The sequence below is a fragment of the Peromyscus maniculatus genome, chromosome 20 (genome assembly GCF_049852395.1).
Source record: "Peromyscus maniculatus bairdii isolate BWxNUB_F1_BW_parent chromosome 20, HU_Pman_BW_mat_3.1, whole genome shotgun sequence".
NCBI classification, from domain to species: domain Eukaryota; kingdom Metazoa; phylum Chordata; class Mammalia; order Rodentia; family Cricetidae; genus Peromyscus; species Peromyscus maniculatus.
Window position 1 is genome coordinate 71,253,694 of NC_134871.1, and position 24,635 is coordinate 71,278,328.

The 24,635-nt window shown below is 51.6% G+C and overlaps 2 protein-coding genes across 6 annotated transcripts; one reads left to right on the forward strand and one right to left on the reverse strand.

The window, feature by feature from the left end:
* Positions 1 to 566: 566 nt before the first annotated feature.
* LOC102924959 (keratin, type II microfibrillar, component 5-like) lies at positions 567 to 22,289 on the forward strand. Of its 4 annotated transcripts, XM_076556885.1 has the most exons (5): positions 567 to 590; positions 15,447 to 15,572; positions 19,422 to 19,547; positions 21,743 to 21,960; positions 22,234 to 22,289. In XM_076556885.1, exons 3-5 carry the CDS (start codon positions 19,431 to 19,433, stop codon positions 22,271 to 22,273), a joined length of 375 nt encoding a protein of 124 aa, XP_076413000.1. In that variant the 5' UTR covers positions 567 to 590; positions 15,447 to 15,572; positions 19,422 to 19,430; the 3' UTR covers positions 22,274 to 22,289. The 4 variants fall into 4 exon arrangements, with proteins under 4 accessions (XP_076413000.1, XP_076413002.1, XP_076412999.1 ...); XM_076556887.1 differs by lacking the exon at positions 567 to 590 and having other exon boundaries at positions 15,450 to 15,572; positions 19,422 to 19,526; XM_076556884.1 differs by lacking the exons at positions 567 to 590; positions 15,447 to 15,572 and adding an exon at positions 18,214 to 18,362.
* Positions 1,525 to 9,551, reverse strand: LOC102911403 (keratin, type II cuticular 87). Of its 2 annotated transcripts, none has more exons than XM_042264739.2 (9): positions 9,168 to 9,551; positions 7,355 to 7,563; positions 6,370 to 6,430; positions 5,486 to 5,581; positions 4,863 to 5,027; positions 4,488 to 4,613; positions 3,668 to 3,888; positions 2,951 to 2,982; positions 1,525 to 2,507 (listed from the first exon to the last, which is right to left on the reverse strand). In XM_042264739.2, exons 1-9 carry the CDS (start codon positions 9,549 to 9,551, stop codon positions 2,314 to 2,316), a joined length of 1,488 nt encoding a protein of 495 aa, XP_042120673.1. In that variant the 3' UTR covers positions 1,525 to 2,313. The 2 variants fall into 2 exon arrangements, with proteins under 2 accessions (XP_042120673.1, XP_076411823.1); XM_076555708.1 differs by having other exon boundaries at positions 1,525 to 2,500; positions 2,947 to 2,982.
* Positions 22,290 to 24,635: the final 2,346 nt, after the last annotated feature.

A 24,635-nucleotide genomic window follows, 5' to 3' on the forward strand; every position in this document is an offset into this window, starting at 1 on the left:
TTCGGTTTCCTTGTAGACAATCACGTGTCTTAAGTGATGTAGTGATCACAGTAGTGGTCAGGGTCCAGAGAGTCGGGATGAAGGAGGGGAAGGCTTACAGGAGCCTGTCTGGGGTCACCTGGCAAACCTCAAATGAGCAGTCAGCATTCTCCAGCTGCTCATAATCCTTCAGGCTTGAAGTTAGGAACCAGCAGAGTGACTCAGGTCTCACCTTCTACCAATGAAAGACGCTGAGAGATGGGGATGGAGGAGAGTAGGGCAGCAGAGGGGCTGGTGGACAGCACCTGCCCCAGGAGAGTGACAGCCGGTGTGTTCTAGTGCAGAGATGGAGTCTGAGGAGGCCGAGTGTTGATGGTTCCTACTTTCTCAGCTTCTTAAGATCATTCTACACATCACAGGCCTGGCATGCCCTGAGCTCCATCCTGGGGCCTAATGAAAGCTCAGAGCAGGAGACACATTCTGCCCTCAAGAAATTTCTAGATTAACCTTTTGATAAGGTCTGAAGCCATGGAAACAGATCCAGGTATCTTCAGGGTTCTAGATTCTGTGATGCAGAGGTGGTGGCCACTAGAGAAGATCACTGAGTACAGGTACAGGTGATAGATGAGGGGCACAGGACTGGCTGTGTGTCTGCTTTGGAAGGCAGTGAGGTGGTCCTGGAGCCTCAGGAGGGCAGACCTGTCTCTTTGTGGAGTGGAGGTCTGGGGAACCCGCACTGGGAGGGAAGTTGTCCAGGAAGGAGGAGTAGGTGGGGGAAGAAGCACATGCCAGTGCTGGGAGTGACCTGAGCCCAGTGGTGGGAGTGTGGCAGTGAATTTGGGAAGGGACTCTGGCTGCTAAGCATGTGAAGGGTGGGGCTAAAAGACCGCTGTGCTGGCTAGTTTTAGGTCAACTTGGCAGGAATCATCAGAGAGGAGGGACCCTATGTCAGAAAATGGCTCCGTAAGAGGCTGAGCTGTAGGCAAGCCTATAGGGTATTTTCTTAATTAGTGATTGATGGGGGAGGGCCTAGCCCATCAGGGTCCTGGGTCAGTAAAAAAAAGAGTAGGCTGAGCAAGCCAGGAGGAGCAAGCCAATAAACATTCCTCCATGGCCTCTGCATCAGCTCCTGCCTCCAGGTTCCTGTCCTATTAGAGTTCCTTTCCTGACTTCCTTCAGTGATGGAGAATTTGGAAGTGTAGGCTGAATAAACCCTTTCCTCCCCAAGTTGGTTTGGTCATGGTGTTTCATCACAGCAACAGTAACTTTAACTAAGACAGCAGGATGACTTATTTGGGGGAGAGTGCTATGGGGGGGGGACTGTGCTCCAGCCTGGCAGGGACAGAGGAGGACAAGTGGATCAGGCTGTGGGAATGGACTGGAAGAGGACGAGTCGCATGGGTGCATGGAGATGGTTACCCTGTGACATTCTCGATACTGGGTTTTCCAGATGCTGGTTACCAGTGTGGGCTGGCCTAGGGTTGGTTGGCTGGTGAGGGCAAAGAAGCAGGGAGCGGCGACCCTGGCACAAAACATCAGGCACCCTTGCATCGCAGCAGCATTTATTGAAACACAGATGGGGTCAACCCAGAAGGCAAGGCACCCACAGACAGAACCGGAAAGTGGCCTCATAGTCCCCATCCCATCAGCTCTCCAGCGGGCAGTTCCCTTCTGCACAGACAAGGAAGGCCTGGAGCAAGAATGGAGTCTTTGAAACGTGTAAAGGTGTCTTGAATAGCAAGACCCGTTCAAATCCCCCTAGCCAGGGGCTGTAGGTAGCAGAACTCCCCAGAGAGTAGACTTGTTTTCTGGGAGGCAACCTAAGGAGCCTGGCTGGAGCAGGTTACCCCAAGGAAGGCAGTCAGTCAGGGAGATGAGCAAACACAACCAATGATAGGCAGGTGCTTACTGCCTCTGAGGCCATGTTCCTGGGGCCAGAAGTGGGAGCTGCTTGGTGAGGGTTTCCTCTGGTTCTTGGTTTTGGGGGGAATCACTGGGTGGTTAGGACTATGCCTTGACCTATGAAAGCCAAGCTTTATTATCCAGCCATCCTTGGTGACTGGTAGTGTCCCTGAGGACTTGGTGAATGACACAAATCAATTATAGGTATTTGAAGACAGGTTGGAATTAAGGGAAGGCTTGGGAATAAGCTTCTAAAGTGAAGCCAGAGGAGAACCAAGAAACAACTCCCTAAAAGAAGAAGGTGAAGGAAAGAGACCCTGAGCTCTTTTCCCTTACAGAACATCTGGACTATTCTGGAAGCAAGCGCACATTTTCCATTCACACATCACTCCATTCAGGGGCAGAGAGGTGGCTCAGTTGGAGGTTCTGTTTCTAAGCAAAGCGCACTGAGCGGCTGCTCCCACAGCTGAAACTGGAGGGGTGTGGCTGGCAAGGGGAGCAGGAGTCAGGGGCCATCACTGTGAGGCTGCCCCCAGTGGCAGAGGGGCCAGAGGCAATCTGGCGCCCTGGGGTTGAGCCATATGTGAGGCCCCCACATGTGACTCCACCACGGGAGCTGCTGACACCTGTGGGAAGAGGAACAGGGAGGGATAAGGGGCTTGCTCAAGTGTCACCCACCTACCACAGGTGTCTGAGGGCTTCACATTCAGGGCCTGCCCCCTCCTCAAGGGATCAGTGGTTAACAAGACAGGTTTTGTTCTTTCAACCTCACAGCACATCTGAGAGATATGGTGATTCCTGGACCCATTTCCCTGGACTGCAGTTTCTAGTGGCCACCAGCAAGGGGCGCTCAACTTTTTTTGAGCCTCCCTTACCCCCCAACTCTGCACTCCTCACTCCCCCACCTGCCACCCTCACCCCCTGCCCAGCAGTCCTTAGGGAGGAGCCTGGAGAAGAGGAAAGACTATGAGAGTTGGGGAACATTGGAGGTTGGGTGGGGTTGGCCCGTGGTGAAGCTTTGCCCATCCCCAGACCATTTTTCTAGGGGTCATTTCCTGCAGATACTTACAGACATTCACAGAGCCCACACCCTCACACAGCCTAGGGAGAAAAGAAAGCACCATTAGTTCCAAGCAGGAGCTGGATTTCTTGAGACAGTTGCTTGGGGACAGACAAGGTCAGCTTTTATTCTAGGTTGGATCTATCTCCTGAGAGGCAGGAAGGGCTCCCCAAGTCTTCATGGAATATTCACTTTCTTTCTTTAAAGTGTCCCCCATCTATGGAGACCAGTCCTCCCAGTTTAGAGCATTAGTTAGTGGAATTGTGACTTCCACACACTACCTGCCATCAGGGTGCCTGAGCCTGCTGAATGCCAATAGTGCTCACAATAAGGATGAGGCAGAGCTACAGGGAACATCATCCTTATCGTACATGAGCCCACCTTCAAGGGAAGCTGCGAATGGGCTTTAGAAGCCCAGGACTGATTGTTGGGTCTCAGCTCTGCAGCTTAGTAACTTTGTAGCCATGGGAAAGGTGCTGAACATTGAGCCAACCCATTTCTGGTTTTGGATAGGATGGAGGATTATAAATGGGTGCTTGACACAGAGCATAGGATATATGATAGGTAACTATTATTACTGAAGTCTGGCCTGGAATAGGGATTGTCAGAGCTGTGTCACCAGGGTCTCTGCCCCTTCCATGCAAGGTTTGACAGGCCTTAGAGAGCTTGTTTGTTGGAGACAGTTTGGCCCTCAGATGGATCCCCACATGGCCCTTCTCAGCTCACCTGTGCTCCTCGCCCTCCAGCAGGCGCCTGTAGGTGGCGATCTCGATGTCCAGCCCCAGCTTGGAGTTCATCACCTCCTGGTACTCCTTGAGCAGGCAGGCCATGTCCTGCTTGGCCTTCTGCAGGGCAGCCTCCAGCTCAGCCAGCTTGCAGCGGGCATCAGTGAGGGCAGCCTCTCCCTGCTGCTCAGACTGGGTCACTGCGGCCTCCAGCTTGGTGTTCTGGGATGCAGGGAAGGTTGTTAAAGTTCCTGTTCTCTGGGAACGTCGGTTCTATGGGTTCGGTTCTGGCCATTAGCCCAGTGTTGCCGACTCACGCTTCCTTTGGAAACGTTATGGGGTGTCACCACGCTAGCCCTGCAGGCCCTTGTTGCCTGTCTCTGTTGGGTCTTGTCAGTTCTGCTGTTTTGTGTTTTTCAATTGGCCACACTCTTGTGCCTTGGACTAGCCTGTTGCTCATCATTACCAGCCTCTGTTTGCCTGAATGTGTGACTGCTGATCTCGAACGATGGGCTGGAGGAGTTAAACAGCTCACCCAAAGCCTGTGACTTGTGGGTGCCAGGACTGGTTTTAGAATCCATTTCCCTATACCTTACAACCAGTGACATTCTCTCTGCCTCATTCTGGCCTCAGGACCAGGAAGTCCTTGCATCTCCACACTGGGCATCGTCACCATGTAGCAGTATTTTTCAGGAGGCTTTCAGCTTGGTGTTGGCTTATAGTCCTACTCATTGGCAAGGAGCCTAACTCGCATCTGCCTGCTGCTAGCTGATGCCACTCTCTCCTCATGCTGGGCGTGGAGTGGGGGTTGGGCTTTTTACCTGGCACTTGGCGTTCTCAATCTCGGCCGTCAGCCTCTGGTTGATGCGGTTCAGCTCATTCATCTCCTCTCTGGTGCGACGCAGGGTCTCCCCATGACGGATCACTGTGGCCTTCATTTCCTCACACTGGGGATGGGGAAAACAGAGATGCCCATGAGGCACAGGATGCAACATCAACCCAGTGAGCACACCACCAAATGAGTGTGCAAGATCTGCAAGATGCACAGCAGCACAGTGCTCAGCCAGGGTTGCCTCCTCCACCTGAGAGCTGTCTGCAATCTTCTTGCGATTCTTGGGGTGCATGAAACCTTTTCTGATAGATCCTGGAGTCCTTCCCACTGTAGTGTCTAAGGACAGGTGTTGTGACCAACTCACCTTGGTGCGGTACCAGGACTCGGCCTCTGCCCGGCTGCGGGTGGCAATGTCATCATACTGAGCCTTGATCTCAGCCACGATGCAGTCCATGTTCAGGTCCCGGCTGTTGTCCATCTTGACGATGACAGAGGTGTCTGAGATGTGGGCGTGGAGGATTCGGATCTCCTGCAGGAGAGGGAGGAAATCTCTTTTTAGTTCACACACTACTCTTGGCAGCCTACCTTCTCCCAGTCTCTGCTCCCCTGCCTCCCCAATGATCTCAGTCTGGTGGCCACTGTGATGTCCCAGTGTCCCCCTTCCCCCCACTGCACCCTGGAACCATCCCTGTGTCATCCCTGCGGAGACACAATTGATGTCTGTAAACTCTGCTCGGTGCTTTGGCCCCAAGACCTCAGTTTACCACTTGTGATCACTGTGGTTACAGTAACCAGGGAGTCTAGCTTGTGTGGGGTGTGAGATGAGATGGCAAGCTACCATCTTCACTTGGGAGTAAGAAATACGCCTCCGATTTCTACAGTATCCTGTACCCTGCCTCCACTGGGGAGCTTAGAGACCACAGTGGTCCCAAGTCCATCCCAAAGTGTTCCAGGCTCCTCCTGCCCCACTTCCCTGTGTCCCCTTACCTCCTCATAGAGTCGCCGCAGGAAGTCAATCTCCTGTGTCAGTGCTTCCGCATTGGCCTCCAGGTCCGACTTACGGAGGTAGGCACAGTCCACATCCTAATGGGCGAAGACAAACCAAGGGTCTCACAGGGTGCTCACTAGATTTCCGTTTTCCCCCTCTCCAGTTATTGGGCTGAGCAACTCTGGGGAGGCCCTCCACTGTGGTCATCCCAGGGCCCAGGGCCGTGGTGCGAGCAATACCTTTCATGCCATTGGTGAGGAGTGGGAATGGAAAGGGAGGGGGATCTGAGGGTCCCAGGCACAGCCTTGTTGCCATGGGAATGGGTCCTCTAAATCCACAGCTGGCATCATCCCCCAAACCTGGGGTCTAGTGTGGAAGTGTGGGATGCGTCATTTCTAATTGAGGCCTACAGCTGTGTCCTGGGTCTTACAGAAGGACCAGGCCTGTGCTGGAGCTGAGGACCCAGGGCAGCCCAGCCTGACTCTCTGCTCCTGGGCCTCAGGTGCTCACAGAAGTGCCCTCACCCCGGTGGTGAGGAGGTGAGTCCTCAAGGAGGCTCACGCTTCGGAAGCAAGCAACACCAGTCATCTTTACCACGGTGTCTCCACTGTGGCTGTCTAAGGGTGCCTTGGCAACTGGTGGTCTCTCCTTCCCCTGTGTATCAGGTGCCCACTCTACTAACAGGCCCAGGGCCAAGGGAGGCTAGATGCCTAGGCAAATGAGCATGAAATAGCAGTCCCCAAGCGAGGCTGCCATGGGGCTCTGAGGCCCGGGGCTATGCAGGGGTTGGTCCTGGTGAATCTGGGAGCAGCGGCCTCTGGTGTCCAGTATATTGTGTTCCATGTCAGCTCTGACCAAAGGATGACCATTCTGAGTCACTCACCTTCTTCAGGGCCACAAATTCATTCTCAGCGGTGGCCCTGAGTGCCACTTCCTCTTCATACCTGGGGACAGAGGACACGAGGCTCAGATTTGAGAAGGGGGAAAAAAAAAGAGCAAAGCCCAGGTGAATATATCCCAGGACCTGGATCCCTGGAGGAGACCACGACAGTCCCCTGGGCTCCTAGATTGTCCTGGCTGATGTGGCCTCCTCTCTGTGCCTGGGCTGTGGCTCTCTGAGTTTAAGAAGCCTGCCTGACTCTGGAACCACCCTTTGCTCAGCGTGCATCCAGGGTCTACCCCAGTACCTAGAACACCAGCAGGTGCTCCATGAGCCTTTGTGAATTAAGAAAATAAATAAGTAAAAATGAGTATCTTAGAGCTTGCAATCTTTATTTAAAACAGCTTTTTGGGAATCGCATTTATTTTTCTTTCATGTGTATGGGAGTTTTGCCTGCATGTATGTCTGTGCACTATGTAAATGGAGTGCCCATGGAGGCCAGAAGAGAGTGCTGGACCCCCTGGGATTAGAGTTATAGACGGTTGTGAGCTGCCATGTGGGTGCTGGGATTTGAACCCTGGTCCTGTGAAAGAGCAGCTTTAATACTGAGCTGTGTTAGTCTTAGCCTCCTCTGTAATCTTTAAATTCCCAGTCTAGAAGAGAGTGTGCTTTAAAGCAGTGGTTCTCAACCTGTGGGTTGTGACCCCCTGAGGTGGCATATCAGATATCTACATTATGATTCATAACAGTAGCAAAATTACAGCTATGAAGTAGCAATGAAAAGAATTTCATGGTTGGGGGGATCACCATAACATGAGGAACTGTATTAAAGGGGCGCAGTGTTAGGAAGGCTGAGACCCACCACTCCAGAGTCATGTGCCACTGTCTCCTCTGTTGAGGAGGATCCCTTTAAAGCCCGATCTAAACCCATTGGTCTTTGACCTCACTTCGTTTTGTCTCTGCACACGCTCATCCCCACAGCACTCACCTCTTCTTGTAGCCCTCCATGGCCTCCTGCACGTGGTTGAGCTCCGCAGCCAGCCTCCCGCTGTCAGCCTCCACACACTCAGCCTCCCTCCTCAGGGTCTCGATGTAGCCCTCGAACAGCGGCTCCACGTTGCTCTCACAGCACTTGCGGTTCTGGTAGAACTGCCACTTGGTCTCCAGCAGCTTGTTCTGCTGCTCCAGGAAGCGCACCTGCCGTGGGAGAGGAGTTTGTCAGAGGGAGCCGGCCTGCCTTGCCCTCCTGAGGGCCTGGGAAGAGCCAGGCACAACTCATTGGGGAGGTGTGCAATGGCTGGGCAAACGAATGCCTGTCCAGGTGGGTCCAGATGGTGGAGCACGTAGCTGTGCAGGCAAGGTAGAGGCAATCAGGAAGGCTTCCCGGAGGAAAGGACACAGAGCAGTGAAGGGAGAGAGAAAGGGGAGAGAGAGGAGGAAACCTTTCACTAAGAGCTTCCTCAGGGCGGGTTGTGGCTTACAGGATGTCCTTGGTGGCCAGGGAGCTTGGTGAACAACTGAGAATGGACAAGGTGTGTGTGTGTGTGTGGGTGTTCTGAGTGGAGGGACGTCAGAGAGGCAGGGGTGAGTGTTCTGGGGCTCTTGCCACAAAGGAGGCCTGCAGTTCCAAGTGAGCCTGAACTCACAGGTCCTTGGAGAGCATGTGGATGATGTAGAGCGGAGATTTTGGAAAAAGATGTCACCGTTTACCATCAGTCATGTAGACAGGAGTGCCAATGTGGCCAAGACCTACCGTGCTGGCTGAGAGGAATGGCAGGGAGCTAGACTAGCCCTGGGTCTCTCGGTCTCCAGTCCCTGAGACTGAGCAGGAGAGGAGTGGACTGTCACCTGCAGGCCTGGTCCACCTCTTACCACCAGGTCTGGAGCCCCATGTACCTACTTCCAAGAGTATACATAGCTGAGCAGCCTTGGGCTGGAGCTTCCAGAAATGGGGACTAGGGTTCTCGGTACTGCGTGGGATAGTTTTGGTGGTCTTAGCTGATAGGATCTCATGGTTGTCTCAGCTCTACCTTCCCTTTTATGGCCATGGCCAGCTCACACACTGCCAGGATGGGAGGCTCTGAGGTGGAGAGAGGAGACCACTGGACCACGTCACCCAGCGAGCCAGAGGAGGAAGTAGGTGTTTGGTCAGGGGCCACAGATTCTGGGCTCCAAGATTCTTCTGCTTGACTCTGTGGCCACTTTCCCAGGGTGTAGCCTGGCTGGAGGAAACAGTGACTGTGGGCTTTGGGCCCTCTAACTCAGGGGCCTGGGAACCGACAGTTCGTTCCTGGGTCTCATCTGACTGTGGCTGGACAGCGCTGTGACCGCCATTTTCCTCTCCTGGGTACAGAGGGCTATGCCAGAGGCATTCACTCTTTAACTGCCCTCTGTTCTGAGGCTGGCTGCAGCGCTCTGCACTCCGGAGACACTGTGCTGGTTTTTCTACACAAGTGTGTGCGGGTATTTGCATTTGGGGCACACTAAAAGAGAGATCTCACAGTGTTGGAAAAGGAGCCTCGCTAGGCATGTGTCAAATGATCGCACAAAGCATGACGTCCTAGCTGAGACTATCCCACAGGGCTATGAACTCTCTCCATGAAAAGTGGGAGAAAAGGCCGAGTTAGAAGCGGGAGAAGTTAGCACCCAGCAAGCTTTTTCCACTTCAAGCGCTGGAACAGTCTGGAAGAGGCGTGACTTTTCCCATCAGTGAAAGTTACCCAGAAGCTCCCGTTCTCCCTGCGCTACACTGGTCTACTTGGTGCTTAGGCTCCAGAAAGGGGCTGGTCCAGGACACCCACCTTGTCGATGAAGGCTGCAAACTTGCTGTTGAGACACTTGATCTGTTCCTTCTCCTCATGCTTCACGCACTGAGCATTGGGGTCGATCTCCAGGTTGAGGGGTGTGAGCAGGCTCTCATTGACAGAGACTGTGGTGATGCAGGGGGGTGTGGGCCCACAGACACCTCCAGAGCGGTATCCGAAGCTGCGTCCACAGGAGCCGGAGCGGAAGGCCCCGCAGACGCTGCGGCTGCCAAAGCCCCCTGAGAGTCCGCGGTAGCAGGAGATGCCGCGGTAGGGAGCTGCAGAGATGCAGCATTTGCCAGGCCTGGGCCCGCAGGCTGAGGCGCAGCTGAAAGCGCGGACCCCGCAGGAGGCGCCAAGGCGGGAGGAGAAGCAGGACATGATGTGTAGGCGATTCAGGGCCGATCTGGACCCCAAGGCCCGCGAGGAGCCTTATATCCTGCAGGAAGGAGCGCGCCCGCCGCCCCGGCGTTTACGAGCTTGCCGGTTGGAATCAAAGCAGCCGGGGCTGCCTTGCTGCCCCCATAAAACGGCGTTCTTCTCCCGCCCGCCTGGACTTTATGGTGCCACGAAGCGCCTGGTCAGCTCGCGGGCCTGGCACTCTGGGCATCGGGCGGGACCCTCCCGCCCTGCTGCTGGGACTCGTTGGGTCATTGTGTCCATCCCAGGTTGGCTCACACCCCACCTGGTCTCCCACCCTGAAGGCTAGGAAGTCCTGGCCTTGGGTATACAGTGACCTTTGAGTTCATGGTGTGTGTTGGGGGCGGGGGGTTAAGGGGGTGTGTGCACACACGTGTGATGAGGGGCAAAGCCTTTGAAGTTATGGGTAAGTTCATGTCATGACTTTGGGCAGGTGAATAATCTTCCTGAGCCTTAGATGTCCTGTGGGGAGTAGGGATAAAGGGATAATAATTATAACATCCACCTGAGAGCAACTGGGAGGAGCTAATGGGATAATGGACCCGAAAGCCTCCGGGGCGAGACCTAGCACTTACTAAGAGCTCCAGAAATGTTTGTTGTTTATCTATTTGTTCCACTATTATTAATTTGTTATTTCTCCTGTGTCCCTTTGGGCAGAAACTTTCTCTTCTCCCTCTCACAGCTCAGCTCCTGCCTCCTCTCACCCTTCTCTACGCAGCTTGGAGAGGGAAGCCAGTAATACTGCTGGGATGCCAGCAACCTGCCTAGCTCACCGCAGAGCGATTTTCATTGTTTTTGGAGACAGGGTTTCATGCAGTCCTGGCTGGCCCCAAATCACCGAGTAACTACCAGTAGCCTTGAGCTCTCATAGCTCTCACCCCCACCTCTCAAATGCTGGCACGGCAGGCGTTAACCACCACACCCACTGTGGAGGGTTGTTTAACACTTGATTTCTCCTAACTCCCAAGGCTTTCTTCAGAGGGAGATGAGCTCATAGCGGCATTGAGACTTATGTGGAAGCTTCGAGGAGTGGACCCGGCATCTGTGAGTCCAGGGATGCTCCATGCGGTCTCTGCAGGGCATGTACCTGTGTGGCTGGGGTTGAGTGAGGCTGAGTTCTTGGAGGCAAGATTTGAGCTGCTCTAGACTCCCCCCATCTCGTTGTTGGTCAAGGGCACTGACTCTAGGCGGCCAGAACCATCACAAAGGAGGTTAATTATGTGTCCCATTATCAGCAGCGGAAACCGGAGTGTGTGCTCAGCAGTCAGCATTAAAGAGAGACATGCGTGTCACCCCACACTTCCTTTGTTTTAAAGCTAGGCTATTATTGTACATGCAGCAATTAAATCTGGGAACTCCAAGATCATCATGGTCAACCCTGACATCTCATTTCCAAGGAGTGTCCTATTCCCATCACTGCTGTGTGTTTTTTTACATACTCTCTTGGGTTGGGTTGTTTTGGGCCAGCCTGGGTTTGTTTCATATCAGTTTAGCCCAACCATGGTTCTCTGCATGAGATGGACCCCCAACTCTTTTGGCTGTAAGATTCTTTTTCTTCTTGACAAGGTCTTACTCTGTAGCTCAGAGTAGCTTTGGATGCTCTGTTCTTCTCCTGAAAGTCTGTGCTACCATATCTGACTCAAGATTGTATATTTTTATTCATTTATGTTGGAGATAAACCCCAGGACCTTATGCATGCTGATAACTTGATCCTCCAGTGGGCTCACATTCTAATTTTCTTTTGGGAACAGTAGTGTTGAGGAGTCCTCTCTCACCAAAGGAGTCAGGCTTTCTCTGATTATGAGTATTTAAATCAGATGTGTGGTAAGCCTCACACAGTTCTGGCTTGCAGCTTTTCTGGGTTTTGAGCAGACTGTGCTAGTGCATCCAGTCAGGGTGTTAATATCCAGTCTCTCTGCACAGAAAATTATGTGTATACGAAATTCAGAGACTGGGAGAGCCGCAGGCTGAGTTGAGACTGCTAAGTACACAACCTGAAAGGGTTAGCTTGACACATAGGCTACAGTGGTCCCCCCAAATGTTCATACTAATTCTGGATCCAGCCCTAGCAAAGCATGCTCCTAAGGTCCCTATATTATTTTTAGAACTTGGGAGGGAAGTAGGCTGAATCATGAGAAATAACAGATGCAATCCAAGACTGGCATTTCATCAGAGGGATAATGGTGACTGGTACTGGGGAGGTGAAGGGCTTCCCCAGTCTCAGCCCTGGAAAGTATGTCCTGGGCCTTTCATCTGTGGCATTGGGGTGGAGTTACTGTCTTGTCTTGGTCATCATACCCGTCAGGAACCAGGCTCAGAGTGTGAATGAGGAGGCTGCAGCTGGGACAGGGCAGACATACACAGGTTCTGTATAAGAAGGTGTAAGGGGTCTGACCTTTGAACCCCAAATCATATGAATTTTTCACTGGATGAACTTCCCATATTGGGGTTTTGGGCCAGATTAGGGCCGGTCCTTGGAAGAGATGGCTCTTTGATTGGATCTGGAGAATGTGAGGAGTTGGAAGGTACCAAGATTAGAACATTGTCTTAGGGTTTTATTGCTGTGAAGAGACACCATGACTACAGCAACTCTTAATAACATTTAATTGGGGCTGGCTTACAGTTTCAGAGGTTTAGTCCATTGTCATCATGGCAGGAAGCATGGCGGCATGCCGACAGACATGGTGATGGAGAGGTAGCTGAGAGTTCTACATCTGGATTTGTAGGCAGCAGGAAGAGACTGTGAGCTACTAGGCCTGGCTTGAACTTCTAAGACCTCAAAGCCCACCCCAGGGGCACACTTCCTCCAACAAAGCCACAGCTCCTAGTAATGCCACTTCCTGTGGGCCTGTGGTGGCCGTTTTTTCAAATTACCACAAACATCAACGCTCCTACCTCAGAAATACATTTCTTCCGTCTCCAAGGCGTATGTGTCAAGTATGGAATCAAACGCACCTCAGGCCCGCCATTACCACCTGAGAGAACTTGTACCTAGCATTTGAGCCTCAGCTTCCTTTGTTGCTGGCACTGGCGTAACCAGACCTGTCCAGGACACCATGAGGGCAAAGTGAGGGGTGTCTCTACCAGGCTTTTTCTATTGTGCTGTCAACCAGCTCCCAAATCATGACACCGAGACCTATTATTAGTTTTGAATGCTCGGCCTAGCTTAGGCTCGTTTCTGGCTCGCTCTTTTAACTTAAACGAACCTGCTTCTCTTTTCTACCTTTTCCCCGGGGCTTTTAACTTTTCTTTCCTTCTGTGTATCTTATGTTTATCTTATCTTTTGGCTCCAGGTCTCTCCCTCATTCTCTCCTCTCTTCTCTTGTCCCCTCAACAAGGTTTCTCCTAGTTATTCTCTCTGCCTGCCAGCCCTGCCTAGCTTTCCTCTGCCCAGCTAATGGAGTTCAGCTCTTTATTAAACCAATCAGGTGCCTTAGGCAGGCAAGGGGAAACAAATGCAATACCTCTTTACATGATTAAACACACATCCTTACATTGTTGAACACATGCGGCAGAAACAAATGTAACACACCTTTACACAGTTGAAGTAATATTCCACAACATAAACAAATGTAACATCTTTGCCTAGTTAAAATAATATTCCACAACAGGTGTCTGTACAGGGTCAGCACAATACCTGATTGACAGCTCTTCTGACAGTACATTGTAGCTGCTCTTCTTTCTCCTTTACCTGCTGGTCACTCTGGGTGCCTACCTGGTCATCACCAAGAGCTGCTAACCTCCCCAGTCTCACCTGCTCTGGGTCTGGAGAGGCCTTGGTTTCACCTTTCAGCTCGGGATCTGGTAGGCTGGACTCAGAGTTTGTGAGACAAGCTCTCATGAAGGGAGCCCAGGGTAACAGAACCGATCCGAGAGTAGCCCTGGGCTTTTGCTCACATTGAGGTAGAGGCGTGGAGTGGGACATCCTGACAGCACATAGGAAGGATGGAGGCAAGTGAGCAGGCTGGGGTACTTAAAGACACAGGTATTGGGAACTCTCCAATCAGATGCTCACACAGGCTCACCAAACCCCTGGGTCCTCAGGGAGGAGGAACACTTTTGGCTGTGTGTTGGACCTGTCATATTATTCCCTTGGGCCATGCAGAGTCCAAGTGTCCCAGGTTACCCTGAGAACTTGACCCTTGCAGCTCTGCCTGGGAGGCTCCTGAGAGGCTCTTTGTCTCAAAGCTGCCAAGGTACATGGGGTGAGCATGGCCTGTCCTTTGTTCTTGGCCACGGCTCGTCCTGTGGCCCAACTGCAAAGCCGAGGTTCTGAGTCTGGCTACTGATCCAAAGGAAGCAGCCCGATGTGGTCCCCCTTCATGCCCTGACCACGGAGTGCAGCATGCATAAGCACCAGTGGAGCTTGACATCTGGACACTCAGACCTCAACAAGGAAGAAGCCTGCTAAGATTTCAGAACTCCTAGAGCACAGGATTCGCCAAAGCTGACTCCAGGGGAAAGGAGAAATGGCCGGCAATCCCCAAGTCCAAAAGTGACAAAATGGTTACTACACCTCAGGAGGCAGAGGACCCTTGTATCTGGGTTTATAAACAGGTGGCATTGAGGGAGGCATCAGATGGTGTTCTTCCTCCTCTGGCTCCATCCTTTCTGGCCTAGAGTCACCACCACCACAGGTAGGTGGTTTTGTCTGAACTCTGGCAGTGGAGTCTGGGTACGTCTTCAGTGGTATTCCCCTAAACCCCAGCTCAGCACCTCTTGCCGCATGTGGCCTCTCCGGGGATGCAGGCAGAGCATTGGTGGGACCTTTGGCCTGGGTTCCTGTGGACATAGCTTTAGATACAGCTGGCAGTGTTGGGGGGCCCAGCTCTTCCCCACCATCACCATCATGTCTGTTGGCAGCCTTCATTAACAAGGTGGGCGTCCTGGAGCACTGCGGGGTGCAGCTTCTGGGTTGACCATTTGCAAAGCTCTAGGCTCAGTCTCCAGTAACGAAAGAGTAAGGGGCAGGGCAGCTACCCTTCATCCCATGAGAGGGGAAGTGAGAGACAGGAGGGCTTGGTTCCAGAGCACTCCCAGTCCGATGGACGAGGTGGGCAGAAATCCAGGGAACAGATAGATGAGCCTAGAGCAGTGGTTTTTAAGAATATATGATTTTTTGCTGTTTCTAGAGACAGGGTCTCCTTATGTAGTTCTGGCTACGCTGGAACTTGATATGTAGATCAGGCTGGCCTTGAACTCACAGAAATCCTCCTGTCTCTGCCTCCCAAGTGGTGGAATTGAAATCATGTGCCCCCACACCCAGCAGAGCAGTGTTTTCTATGGGCAACCTCTATGAAGAAGAAGAACGCGAACAAGGTTGTCTTTATTTTCTCTTTGCTCTTGACTGTGACCAGCTATTGAGTTCCTGCCCTGTCTTTCCCAGGAATGATGGGCTATAATTTTATACTGTAAGCCAAATAAACCATTTTCTCCCCTCAGCTGCTTTTTGTCTGGATATTTGTTACCACAACAAAAAGTTACCACAACAGAAATGAACCAGGACACCGTCCATCTGTCCATCCGTCCGTCCGTCCGTCCGTCCACCCATCCATCCATCCATCCATGCATCCATCCATCCATCCATCCATGCATCCTGCACACCTCTTCTGAGCACTGATTGTAGCCTGACTGCTCTAAGTACTGAGCACTGAGATAAAAGGACGCCGTTCCTGCCGCATGGTTCATGTTATTCCCTTTTCCCTTGATCTGAACTCAGGGAAGCTAATTTTTTTCATCGATAGGGACTGAATCCAGGACTTTGAACATGCTAGGCAAGCATTTTACTAATGAGCCATCCCAAACCTAGGAAACTTAATTTATTATGTTAAAATAACAAAATTGAAATCTTTACAGGATCTCCACGACACAGGACAACAACAGGCTGTCCAGGAGGAACGCCAGTGAGGACCCATTAGCAGTGGGGTAGCAGAGACCAGAGGCCTCGAGCCAGACCAATGACTCATTCTTGGGTCCTGTAAGGTGTGTGTGTGTGTGTGTGTGTGTGTGTGTGTGTGTGTGTGTGTGACGGTAGTGAAAGAGATAGGAGGCAATTAGTAGTTTACATCAGGGAATAGGGTGTGGACAACCTTTTTATGGTTAAAAGGCTTGAAGTGATGGGTGAAGTGGGGCATCCTGTCTTCCAGGAGAGTGATGTGTCCAAGTCCTTATCTCTCTCCAGAGCTTTGGGCCACTGAGGTGTGGTGATCTGTTTTTAATGTCCAGGCAGCAATCTTTTTTTTTTCTGCGTTGCTCATAGTAGAGTCAGTGATCTTGGAGACTGGTAGTAGAAATGTTCTAACCCAAAGAATAGAGAAAAAATACTGAAGGGAAAATGGCAGAGTCTCGGGGACCCAAAGGACAATAAATAACTGAGTATCCTTGTCATAGGTCACCTGGAAAGGAAGGAGGGGGAGGCAGGAGAAAAATATACAATGTCCAATGTTTGATGAAAACATCACTCTTAAGATCCCCGTGATCTCCAAATGCAATACAAAGACCACACAGAAGATGTTTTCTGTGTCCCTGGAGTTTATTAAGGGTCAGCCCAACGAGCCAGCTTCAGCCTCTCACCTTTAATAAGCCCGTTAAACTAGTAACAGTGAAACAGGGAAGAGATTTATTCTGTGTGATCATATTAGGAAGGGGGACAAAGAGATCTAGGATTTTTAAACAAGGCTCAGAAGACGATCAGAAGAAAATATTGATATTAATAAAATTAAAGCTAAGTACTTTTATTTATCAAAATAAGACATTGAGTGGTTCAAGATATTTGATCACACTGTGAACCCCGAGATTGTGTTGTTTACTGGGAAAACCTGTTTCTAGTGGTGTGGTTCAGCCCTAGCACACACCTCAAGCCTTCTGCTTGAATACTGTAAATAAAGTCAACCATAGGTCAAGAGGCGGCGCAAGCAACCAGTTGACAGGAAAAAAAACAGAGAGTAAGAGGTAGTCAGGAAGATGGATAGCGAGACACACAGGAAGTAGAAGGGAGGGACATTCCAAAAAAAGGAATTTTGTTTGAGCTAGCTTAGGAGAAAGCTCTTCCTGGGACGTGGATGTGAAAGAGGAAGGTCAGCTGGCTGCTTTCTCTGCCTCTCTGAGCTAGCACGGTTTTCACCCCAGCATCTGGCTCTCAAGTCTTTATTGGTAAAATGGAACAATTGAGATTTAGTTAAAAAACAGTAGAACAAAAAAAAGCTATAGCCGGGCGGTGGTGGCACACGCCTTTAATCCCAGCACTCAGGAGGCAGAGGCAGGTGGATCTCTGTGATTTTGGGGCCAGCCTGATATACAAAGCGAGTTCCAGGAAAGGCTCCAAAGCTACAGAGAAACCCTGTCTTGAAAAAACCGGAAAAAAAAAAAAGCTATAAACTTGACATTGTCTGTAGCACTTGTGAAAAGTGGCACTACCTGGAATACAAAGAACACTCACAATCCCATCAACTCAACGGGGAACAAGCTGGAGAGACCCCTTAGCCCGTGTTTGAAGTGATATTAGACTTCACTAGGGATCCTGAAAATGCAGTCAGACCCAAACCAGGGTTCATTACTGTGAGGGTTAATTTTGTCGTCAACTTGCTGAGATTTAGAATTACCATGGAAACAAACCTCTGGGCACATCGGGAAGGGAGTTTCTAGATTAGGTTAGCTGAGTTAGGAGCACACACCCTACATATGGGGAGCACCATTCCCTGGGTTGGGTCTTGGGTTGAACAGAAGGGAGAAAGTGAGTCTGGCACGGTGTTTATCGCTCTCTGCTTCCTGACTGCAGATGCAGTGGAGCATCAGGTGCCAGCTTCAAGTGCCTGCTGCCCTGCTTTCCTGCTGTGACGGGCTACGCCACCAAACCGTGAGCCAGAGCTAACCCTTCCTGTCCCAGCAACAAGTAAAGTAACGAAGACAACTACATAGTTTTAACTGTTAAGTTAACACACAGGGTCTCCAGAGATGGCTCAGTGGTTAAGAGCACTGACTGCTTTTCCAGAGGACCTGGGTTCAATTCCCTGCATCCACATGGCAGCTCACAACTGTCTGTAACTCCGGTTCCAGGGGACCCGACACCCATGGCAAAACACAAATGCACATAAAATATAAAAAAGTTAATACACATTGAGGAGGATCTCTTTTATACATTACCAATGAATGAGTAATTATAACATATTTGGAAGACGACTTTCTATCATCCTGTCAAGTTGGATGTCTGCCTATCCTGCAGTTGTACTCCTAGCTGTCTACGTGAGGACCATGGGCATGCACCGTCTTAATTTATTTTAGATTTATTTGTGTGTATGAGTGTTTTGCCCATATGTAGAGCATGTACCACCCCTGTGCCCAGTGCCCACAGAGATGAGAAGAGGGTGTCAGATCCCCTGGAACTGGAGTTACTGAGGGTCTTCTGTAAGGGCAACAAATCCTTTTAATCACCAAGTCGTGTCTCCAGCCCCATGTATACACCGTCTTTGTAAGAAAAAAAAAAACAAAATAAAAATAAAATTACACCAAGTATGAGCCAGTCACACAGAGTAACCCGGGTCCTCCAAGAGGAAACCTCACCCTCCAGACTTCTCCCCACCTGGGCTCACAGCAAGGTCTCCTTCCGACCCCTGCCTCTGAAAACTCCAATCAGAACTTGGCAACTGTAACCAAGTGAGGTCACAAACCTCCCAGGAGTGAGTGTCCTCAGAGATGAGGATTTTGTGAGCTCTTCAGGTTGGAGCTGGGCTTTGGCGCTGAGAGGCGCGAAGGAGTCAAAGTTCCTTTACCATGGTGAGGCTTGCCTACGGCTCATTAGTCACACTGTTGGGGGTGTGTGTGTGTCTAGGTATTCTAAACGCTTCCAGCCACAAGTTGTCTGCTGTATCCCACTTACCTTGGGCACATGCAACAGGAAAGGGGTCGAGAGGGACCAGAGACCCGTGTGGGAGACGATGTTTTACAATCCGGCCTTGTCCCTCCCCCATGTTCTGCCTGTGAAATTTGCACTGTGCTGGTGTGAACAGTTCCTTGTCAGGGTGGAGGCCTGTGTGGTTTCATCCCTCCTCCAGAGCGCAGAGCAGAGGGCCTGACTTAAAATGAAGTCTGGGCAGCTGGGGAGATATCTCCATCCACGAAGCAGTGCTTGTACATGTATGAGGACCCACATTCGATTCCTAGAACCCATGTCAAAATGTGGGTTTGGTGGTGTGTGCTTGTGATCTCAGAGCTGGGGAGGCAGAGACAGGAGGACCCCTGAGGCTCTCTGGACAGCCAGACAGGCCTAATTAACAAGACTTAGACTCCACTGAGAGACCCAGTCTCAAAACAACAAACAAACAAACAAACACCAAGATGAAACACACCCACAGTCAGGTCGACAGCTTCCTAGGGAATAACACTCAAATTTGGCCTCTGGTCTCCACACACACTTTCACACACATGTATACACACACATGCACACACACACACACACATACCACAAATATAATTTCAAAATTTAAATTGTTTTTAACTTTAAGAATTACCATTGGGTTTTCCTAAATGATGGTCATATGTGGTAAGTTTCAGTGTTTGATTTCACAGAGCTTAACTCTTCCTGTCCTTGAGACGAACCCCAGGTTGTCCAGCCCCTAAAGCCCCCTGAGAGATCCCTGGAGTCTGCACCAGGCTCTCTTTACTCCCTGCCAGTCTGGCCCATGGAACTCACTGAATTCTCCCAGTAACAGCGATGGAGAACTGGATGCTTGGAGAAGAGGGTTTGCTGGGGACACCAGGTGTCTGGTGGGCACTGAGGTTGCCTTATCCTCGTCTTTCCCTCTCCCTGATTTCTGCTCTGCTGCCCCATCCCAGTGCGAGGAGATGAAGGCCACTGTGCAGAAATGTGTGCGGAGCCCACGGCACAGCAAGGAGGCCCTGAATAGACTTAACCAAGCCATTCAGCAGCTGAAGACGGAGGTGAGCAGTGCTCAGAGCCAGGTGAGGGGTTGGTGGAGCGTGGGTGCCATTAACCTATGACACCTTCTCTGGATCCCCTCATCCTTAGGAAGAGGTGAGTTTTTTTTTTTTTTTTTTTTGTGTGTGTGTGTGTGCATGTGTGTGAGTGTGTGTAATGTGAATGAGTACATGTATGTGAGTGTGTGGTGGGTGTGAGTTTGTGAGTGTGTGCAAGAGTGTGTGTGTGTGTGTGTGTGTGTACAGAAGTATTGGCTGCATGTGCAGCTCATGCTTTTTTTTTTTTTTTTTTTTTGGCCTGGGCTCTGTTTTATATGGAAAGACAACTAAGAGGATATGTATCAGTTCATATTGCTTGATCTTCCCTTTATACGTGTTTTTATATTTTTTAATGTCTCTAGGTTTGTTTGGTTTTTGTTTTGCCCTGTAATAATTCTGAGCTTATTTTCAGAAATGATAAGATTTACCAGAAACTCAGTTTTCCAGTTTTTCCTTAAACACACGAAAATCAAGGTGGATGTGGTAGCACACATCTGTAACTCCAGCACCCAGAAGACCTCAAGTTCTAGGCCACCTGCGCCGTATCCTGAGTTCAAGAGGGGTCTGAGTTACATGGTTGGTTAGAGCTTTAGTTCTGGCTCATCAGCAGAATGTTCGCCCTGGTTCTCATGTCCTTTGCTGGAAAACCAAACATAAAAAGAGCCCTAATGCCAGTGCTTGGGAGGCAGAAGCAGAAGAGTTTCCAGTTGAATCCAGTCTGGGCTGCCCGATGAGGTCCAGGCAGGGCTAGAATACATGGAGTGAGACACTGTCCCAAAACAAACAAGCAAACCCACAAAAACAATACAGAGAAACAAAAGCCACCTCCTTGCTCCCCCCCAAAACCAAACCAAACATGAAGAGCTGGCAGCAGCAAACCGTGTGATTTCCTGCGGGAGCATCTGGCTACTCCTCACAGGGCACCAGCTCCCTGGTGGGCCACCGTCTCCGCCATCCTGACTGTATCCTTCGCTCTGACAGCGGTGATACTGTCTTATGGCAGAGGAAGGACTCTGACTCGATGCTTCTAGAGGAATGTGTCTCTAGAGAAAGCAAATGCTGGAAGCATGTAGGAAAAGTCCTGGCCATTCCGGGGAGGGGCGTGGGGTGGGGTGAGAGAGATCAAGTCCCCCTGGGAACAGGATTTTGTGTGTTTGGCATTTGGCCTTGCCATTTTCACTTCCTCCAGGCAGGCCCTGAAGGTGTTTGCGACTCAGGCTCAGGTGCACAGGGAGAGAATGCTTACGGATACCTTCCTTCTCCCGGTCTCTTGCTCTCCAGCCTCCTCTCTCTGCCCCCAAAGCCCTCTTTATTAAGTCTGCCTGGCTCATTCTGCAGCCCTGCCCAGGGCTTTTGTTCTGGGTCTGGCTTTACTTTTTGCAGATACAAGTGTCTGGGGCTTGAGGTGTATTCTCAGCATATGGTTCCTTGTTCGGGAGCTGGTGGCTTTGAGGGAAATGAGCTGGTGGGGTCCTAGCGGTGACAGAAAGGGTGGGGAGGCCTACAGTGGCCGAGTCTCCCACTAGCCATAGCTGCCCCCATTGCCCAAGCAGCGGGAACCCTCACCAAGACTGTGCTGTGAACACTGTTTCCAGAGATGTGCGCTCTAGGGCCTGTGGAAAAGGGGTCTTCCTGCTCACTTCCTCTTGGCTTCTGATTTGGGGGTACCGGGGGCAGGGTCCAGAGCCATTCCCATAGCAGTGAGCACTTTGCTAATACGCTGCTCCCCAGCCCTCAATCCACTTTTTCAGTGTGAGGTGAGGTCTCTGCGAGTTTCTCCAGCTGGCCTTGAGTTCTCCGGAGCCTAGGAAGGCTTTGAACTTTTGATCCTCCTGCCTCAACCTCTGGAGTAGCTGGGATTGCATGTTTGAACCTCAGATACTGTTGGTTCCTTATGAAACACTAACCCTAGTTTTCTTGATAGAGAACAGTTGCACATCCTCTAATCTTCACTCACGTGAGCTATCACCGTTCCCGTTGGTGGCCTCCAGTGTCAATCCTGAGTGCGGGAGCGGGTGGTCTTTTCTTTTTAGTCTCCTGGTCTAGACATACTCAAGTACACACATTTCAGAGCAGGGCCTCCACTTCCTCCCGACCGCAGATCATCTTCCCACCTTCATTGGCAAGGGGAAACGAGGCTGAGGCTGTCTTTCTATCTATGGCCTTTGCTTCGTTCCCAGCCCCGTGAACCAGAGAAAGCCAAAGATGTGGAGGCCCTGCGGGATGTGGCCTCAAGCGGCGCTAAAGGTAAACTGGCCTGGCTGGAGGCCGCCCTGCAGAGGGCCAAGCAGGAGATGGCGCGGCAGCTGCGTGAGTACCAGGAGCTCATGATCGTCAAGCTGGGCCTGGACTTCGAGATCGCCACCTACCGCAGGTTGCTGGAGGGCGAGGAGCAGAGGTGAGGTATCATGAGGGGGAGAATGGGCGTCAAGCTCTGGCTTTCCTGCAGCTCTTCCCTGCTGCCCTGGTGTGGGCTGGGCCGGTGTCAGACAGCAGAGCCGTTTGTCTGTCCATCAAGACGAGGAGACAGTGGTGGGAGCCAGACCCAGACCCAAGGAGGTTGCAGGCTGGAAGGCTCTACAGGATCTGGGGGCGTGGGAGTCAGAGGTGTCTGTCGTGGGGAACCTGGTAGGGGGACTGACTTAGCTGTTGCTGCCTCTTTTTGACGCAGGCTTTGTCTGGGACTTGGGGCAGGCAGTGCGGGTAAGTGACTTGGGTAAGATGTGAGCTCTTCTGGCATCCTCCCCCTCTCCCATTCCTTTCAGAAGGGGTTTATCTGTCTCTCTGTCCAGATCGAGGTTGTGGGGTACTGGTTCTTCTCAGGGGGTGATTCCCTGTGTGTGTTCTGGGGGAGGAGTGTTATCTACTCCTGTGTGGGAGCCCAGCCTCCCGTCGGGTGCCCAGGAGGGTCTTGGAGAAGTCTATGGGCCTCCCTGGCAGGGGTAGGGCGGGAAGGCTTCCCTGAGTGCTTTGGTCTCACCTCTCCCCGGCTCTCCACGCAGCTCCAGGCAGTGATGCCGCCGCCGCCGCCCCCGGAGGCCCCCGAGTCTGTTCCCGTGGCCCGGACATGAGCGCCCCCAGCGGCGTTTGCGCGCTCTGCAGCTCCGCGGGCTGTGCCGGCTGCCTTGGCTTCCGCGAATGTTGAACCCTTCCCTCCCCGCTTCCCTCCAGAGAAGACTAGGAAGGCGTGCTTCTGCCCAAAGACTTGGCCCTCTTGTCTCAGATTCCCTCGCCCACAGAGCGGGCCCTCACCTCCTCGTCTCTTTTGCACCTCACCTGGAACTCGATGGGACGCTGGTGTCACCCTGTAGACACGGCCTGTGGCTTACCGGATCCTTGTGTCCTGCCCCCTCTGACTTGCCCCATCCCTTTTTTCTAGGCTTCCCCTTTTAATAAAACTTTCAGTGGTGGCTAAGCGGCCAGCCTGTCTGATCCTGACTTCCAGGCTACCCCACAGCCGAGTTCCAGCTCTGACCCATTGGCTCCAACCAATAATACTGGGAAAGAATATGACGGTGTGTGGGTACAAAGTGAGTTACACTTTGGGTGTCTTGTTACTGTACGACTCGGATCTTTATGATGGCAGGTGAATTGCAGGGTGGAGAAAATGAGAAGTGGGTAAACCCCACAGACTGTGTGCCGGGGTCCACAGTCAACTCTCCTGGCAGAGCAGTCCTCGTCTGTCTATCACCCACTCCCTTATTCTGTCAGTCTTTGTTTTGGAGTTGAGGATAATGAACCCAGTGACTTATACATACCAGGAAAGTGCTCTACTATTCAACTACATTCCAGCACCCCTACCCAGTTTTTGAGATGGTGTGTGTGTGTGTGTGTGTGTGGTGTGTGTGGCGTGTGTGTGTGGTGTGTGTGTGTGTGCGCGTGCGTGTGGTGTGTGTGTGTGTGGTGTGTGTGTGTGTGTGTGGTGTGTGTGTGCGTGCGTGTGTGTGTGTGTGTGTGTGTGTGTGTGTGGTGTGTGTGTGTGCGTGTGTGTGGTGTGTGTGTGTGGTGTGTGTGGTGTGTGTGTGTGTGTGTGTGTGTGCGTGCGTGCGTGCGTGCGTGCGGGGTGTGTGTGTGTGTGTGTGTGGTGTGTGTGTGTGTTTCACTATGCAACTCAGACTGGCGTGGGACTTCCTATAATGGCCCAGGACTGAACTCAAAACTCGCCTGCCTCAGCATCCCGAGTGCTGGGGTTACAAGCATGCACCACAACACCCAGCTCCTACTGGAATGCTGATATAAGATCCCATATAGTTCTTAGCCCTGGAGACTTGACAGTGAGTTAGACACTCTAGCCCTGCTCTCTGGAGGCGGGACACTGGTACAGAAATAAATGGCAGTGAAGAAGGCTGGGACAGGGAAGACCATCCCTCTCCCTCTGCTGCCCTGATACACACTAAAGGCCAGGATAGACAATGCCGGGTGGCCCAGGCCTGGGTTCTAATTTAGGAAATGATGGTGGTGGTCCAGGAGCAGCACACTGAGGCACGGGGAAACATTCTCACCTCTATTTCCAAACCTGAGGGATAGTTTGGTCTGAGTTTTCACAAAGGACAGAAGATAGGGAGGTTTTCTGAAGGCGGGGTGGCCAGAGCAAGGCTGGAGAGCAGAGTGTTTAGAGAGTTCACATTCTTTCCCGTTGCGAAAAGGATTACATCATCAGTGTGTCTTGGGAACAATAGTTCCTGCTCTCCACGTCTCTGGGTGGGGCGCAGGTGCGTCATTAGCCAGAGGCCCGGCATCGCCTTTTAAGGAGCGTAAGTGCCAGAGTGTCTGCTGCTTTGCTGCTGCGGCACCTGAGGAACAGGTATCCGAAAGGCTCCTTTCTTGGGTAAACATGACAGTCTCATGGAAAAGGAATGGATGGAAACTTGGCTTGCTGGTGGCCGCAGTGGGTCATCTCTGGTCTCCTCTAATCAGATACTCATTCTTACTGACTCTCCCCACACAAGGAGCCCTGGGAATGCAGCCCTCTCTGTGAGCTTCCAGAGTCCAGCTTCATGTCCCTTGTATTTTGCTGGGAGGTAATGAGTTTGATTTTTCAAAGGCAGCTTTTTGTTTTTGTTTGAGCTCCAG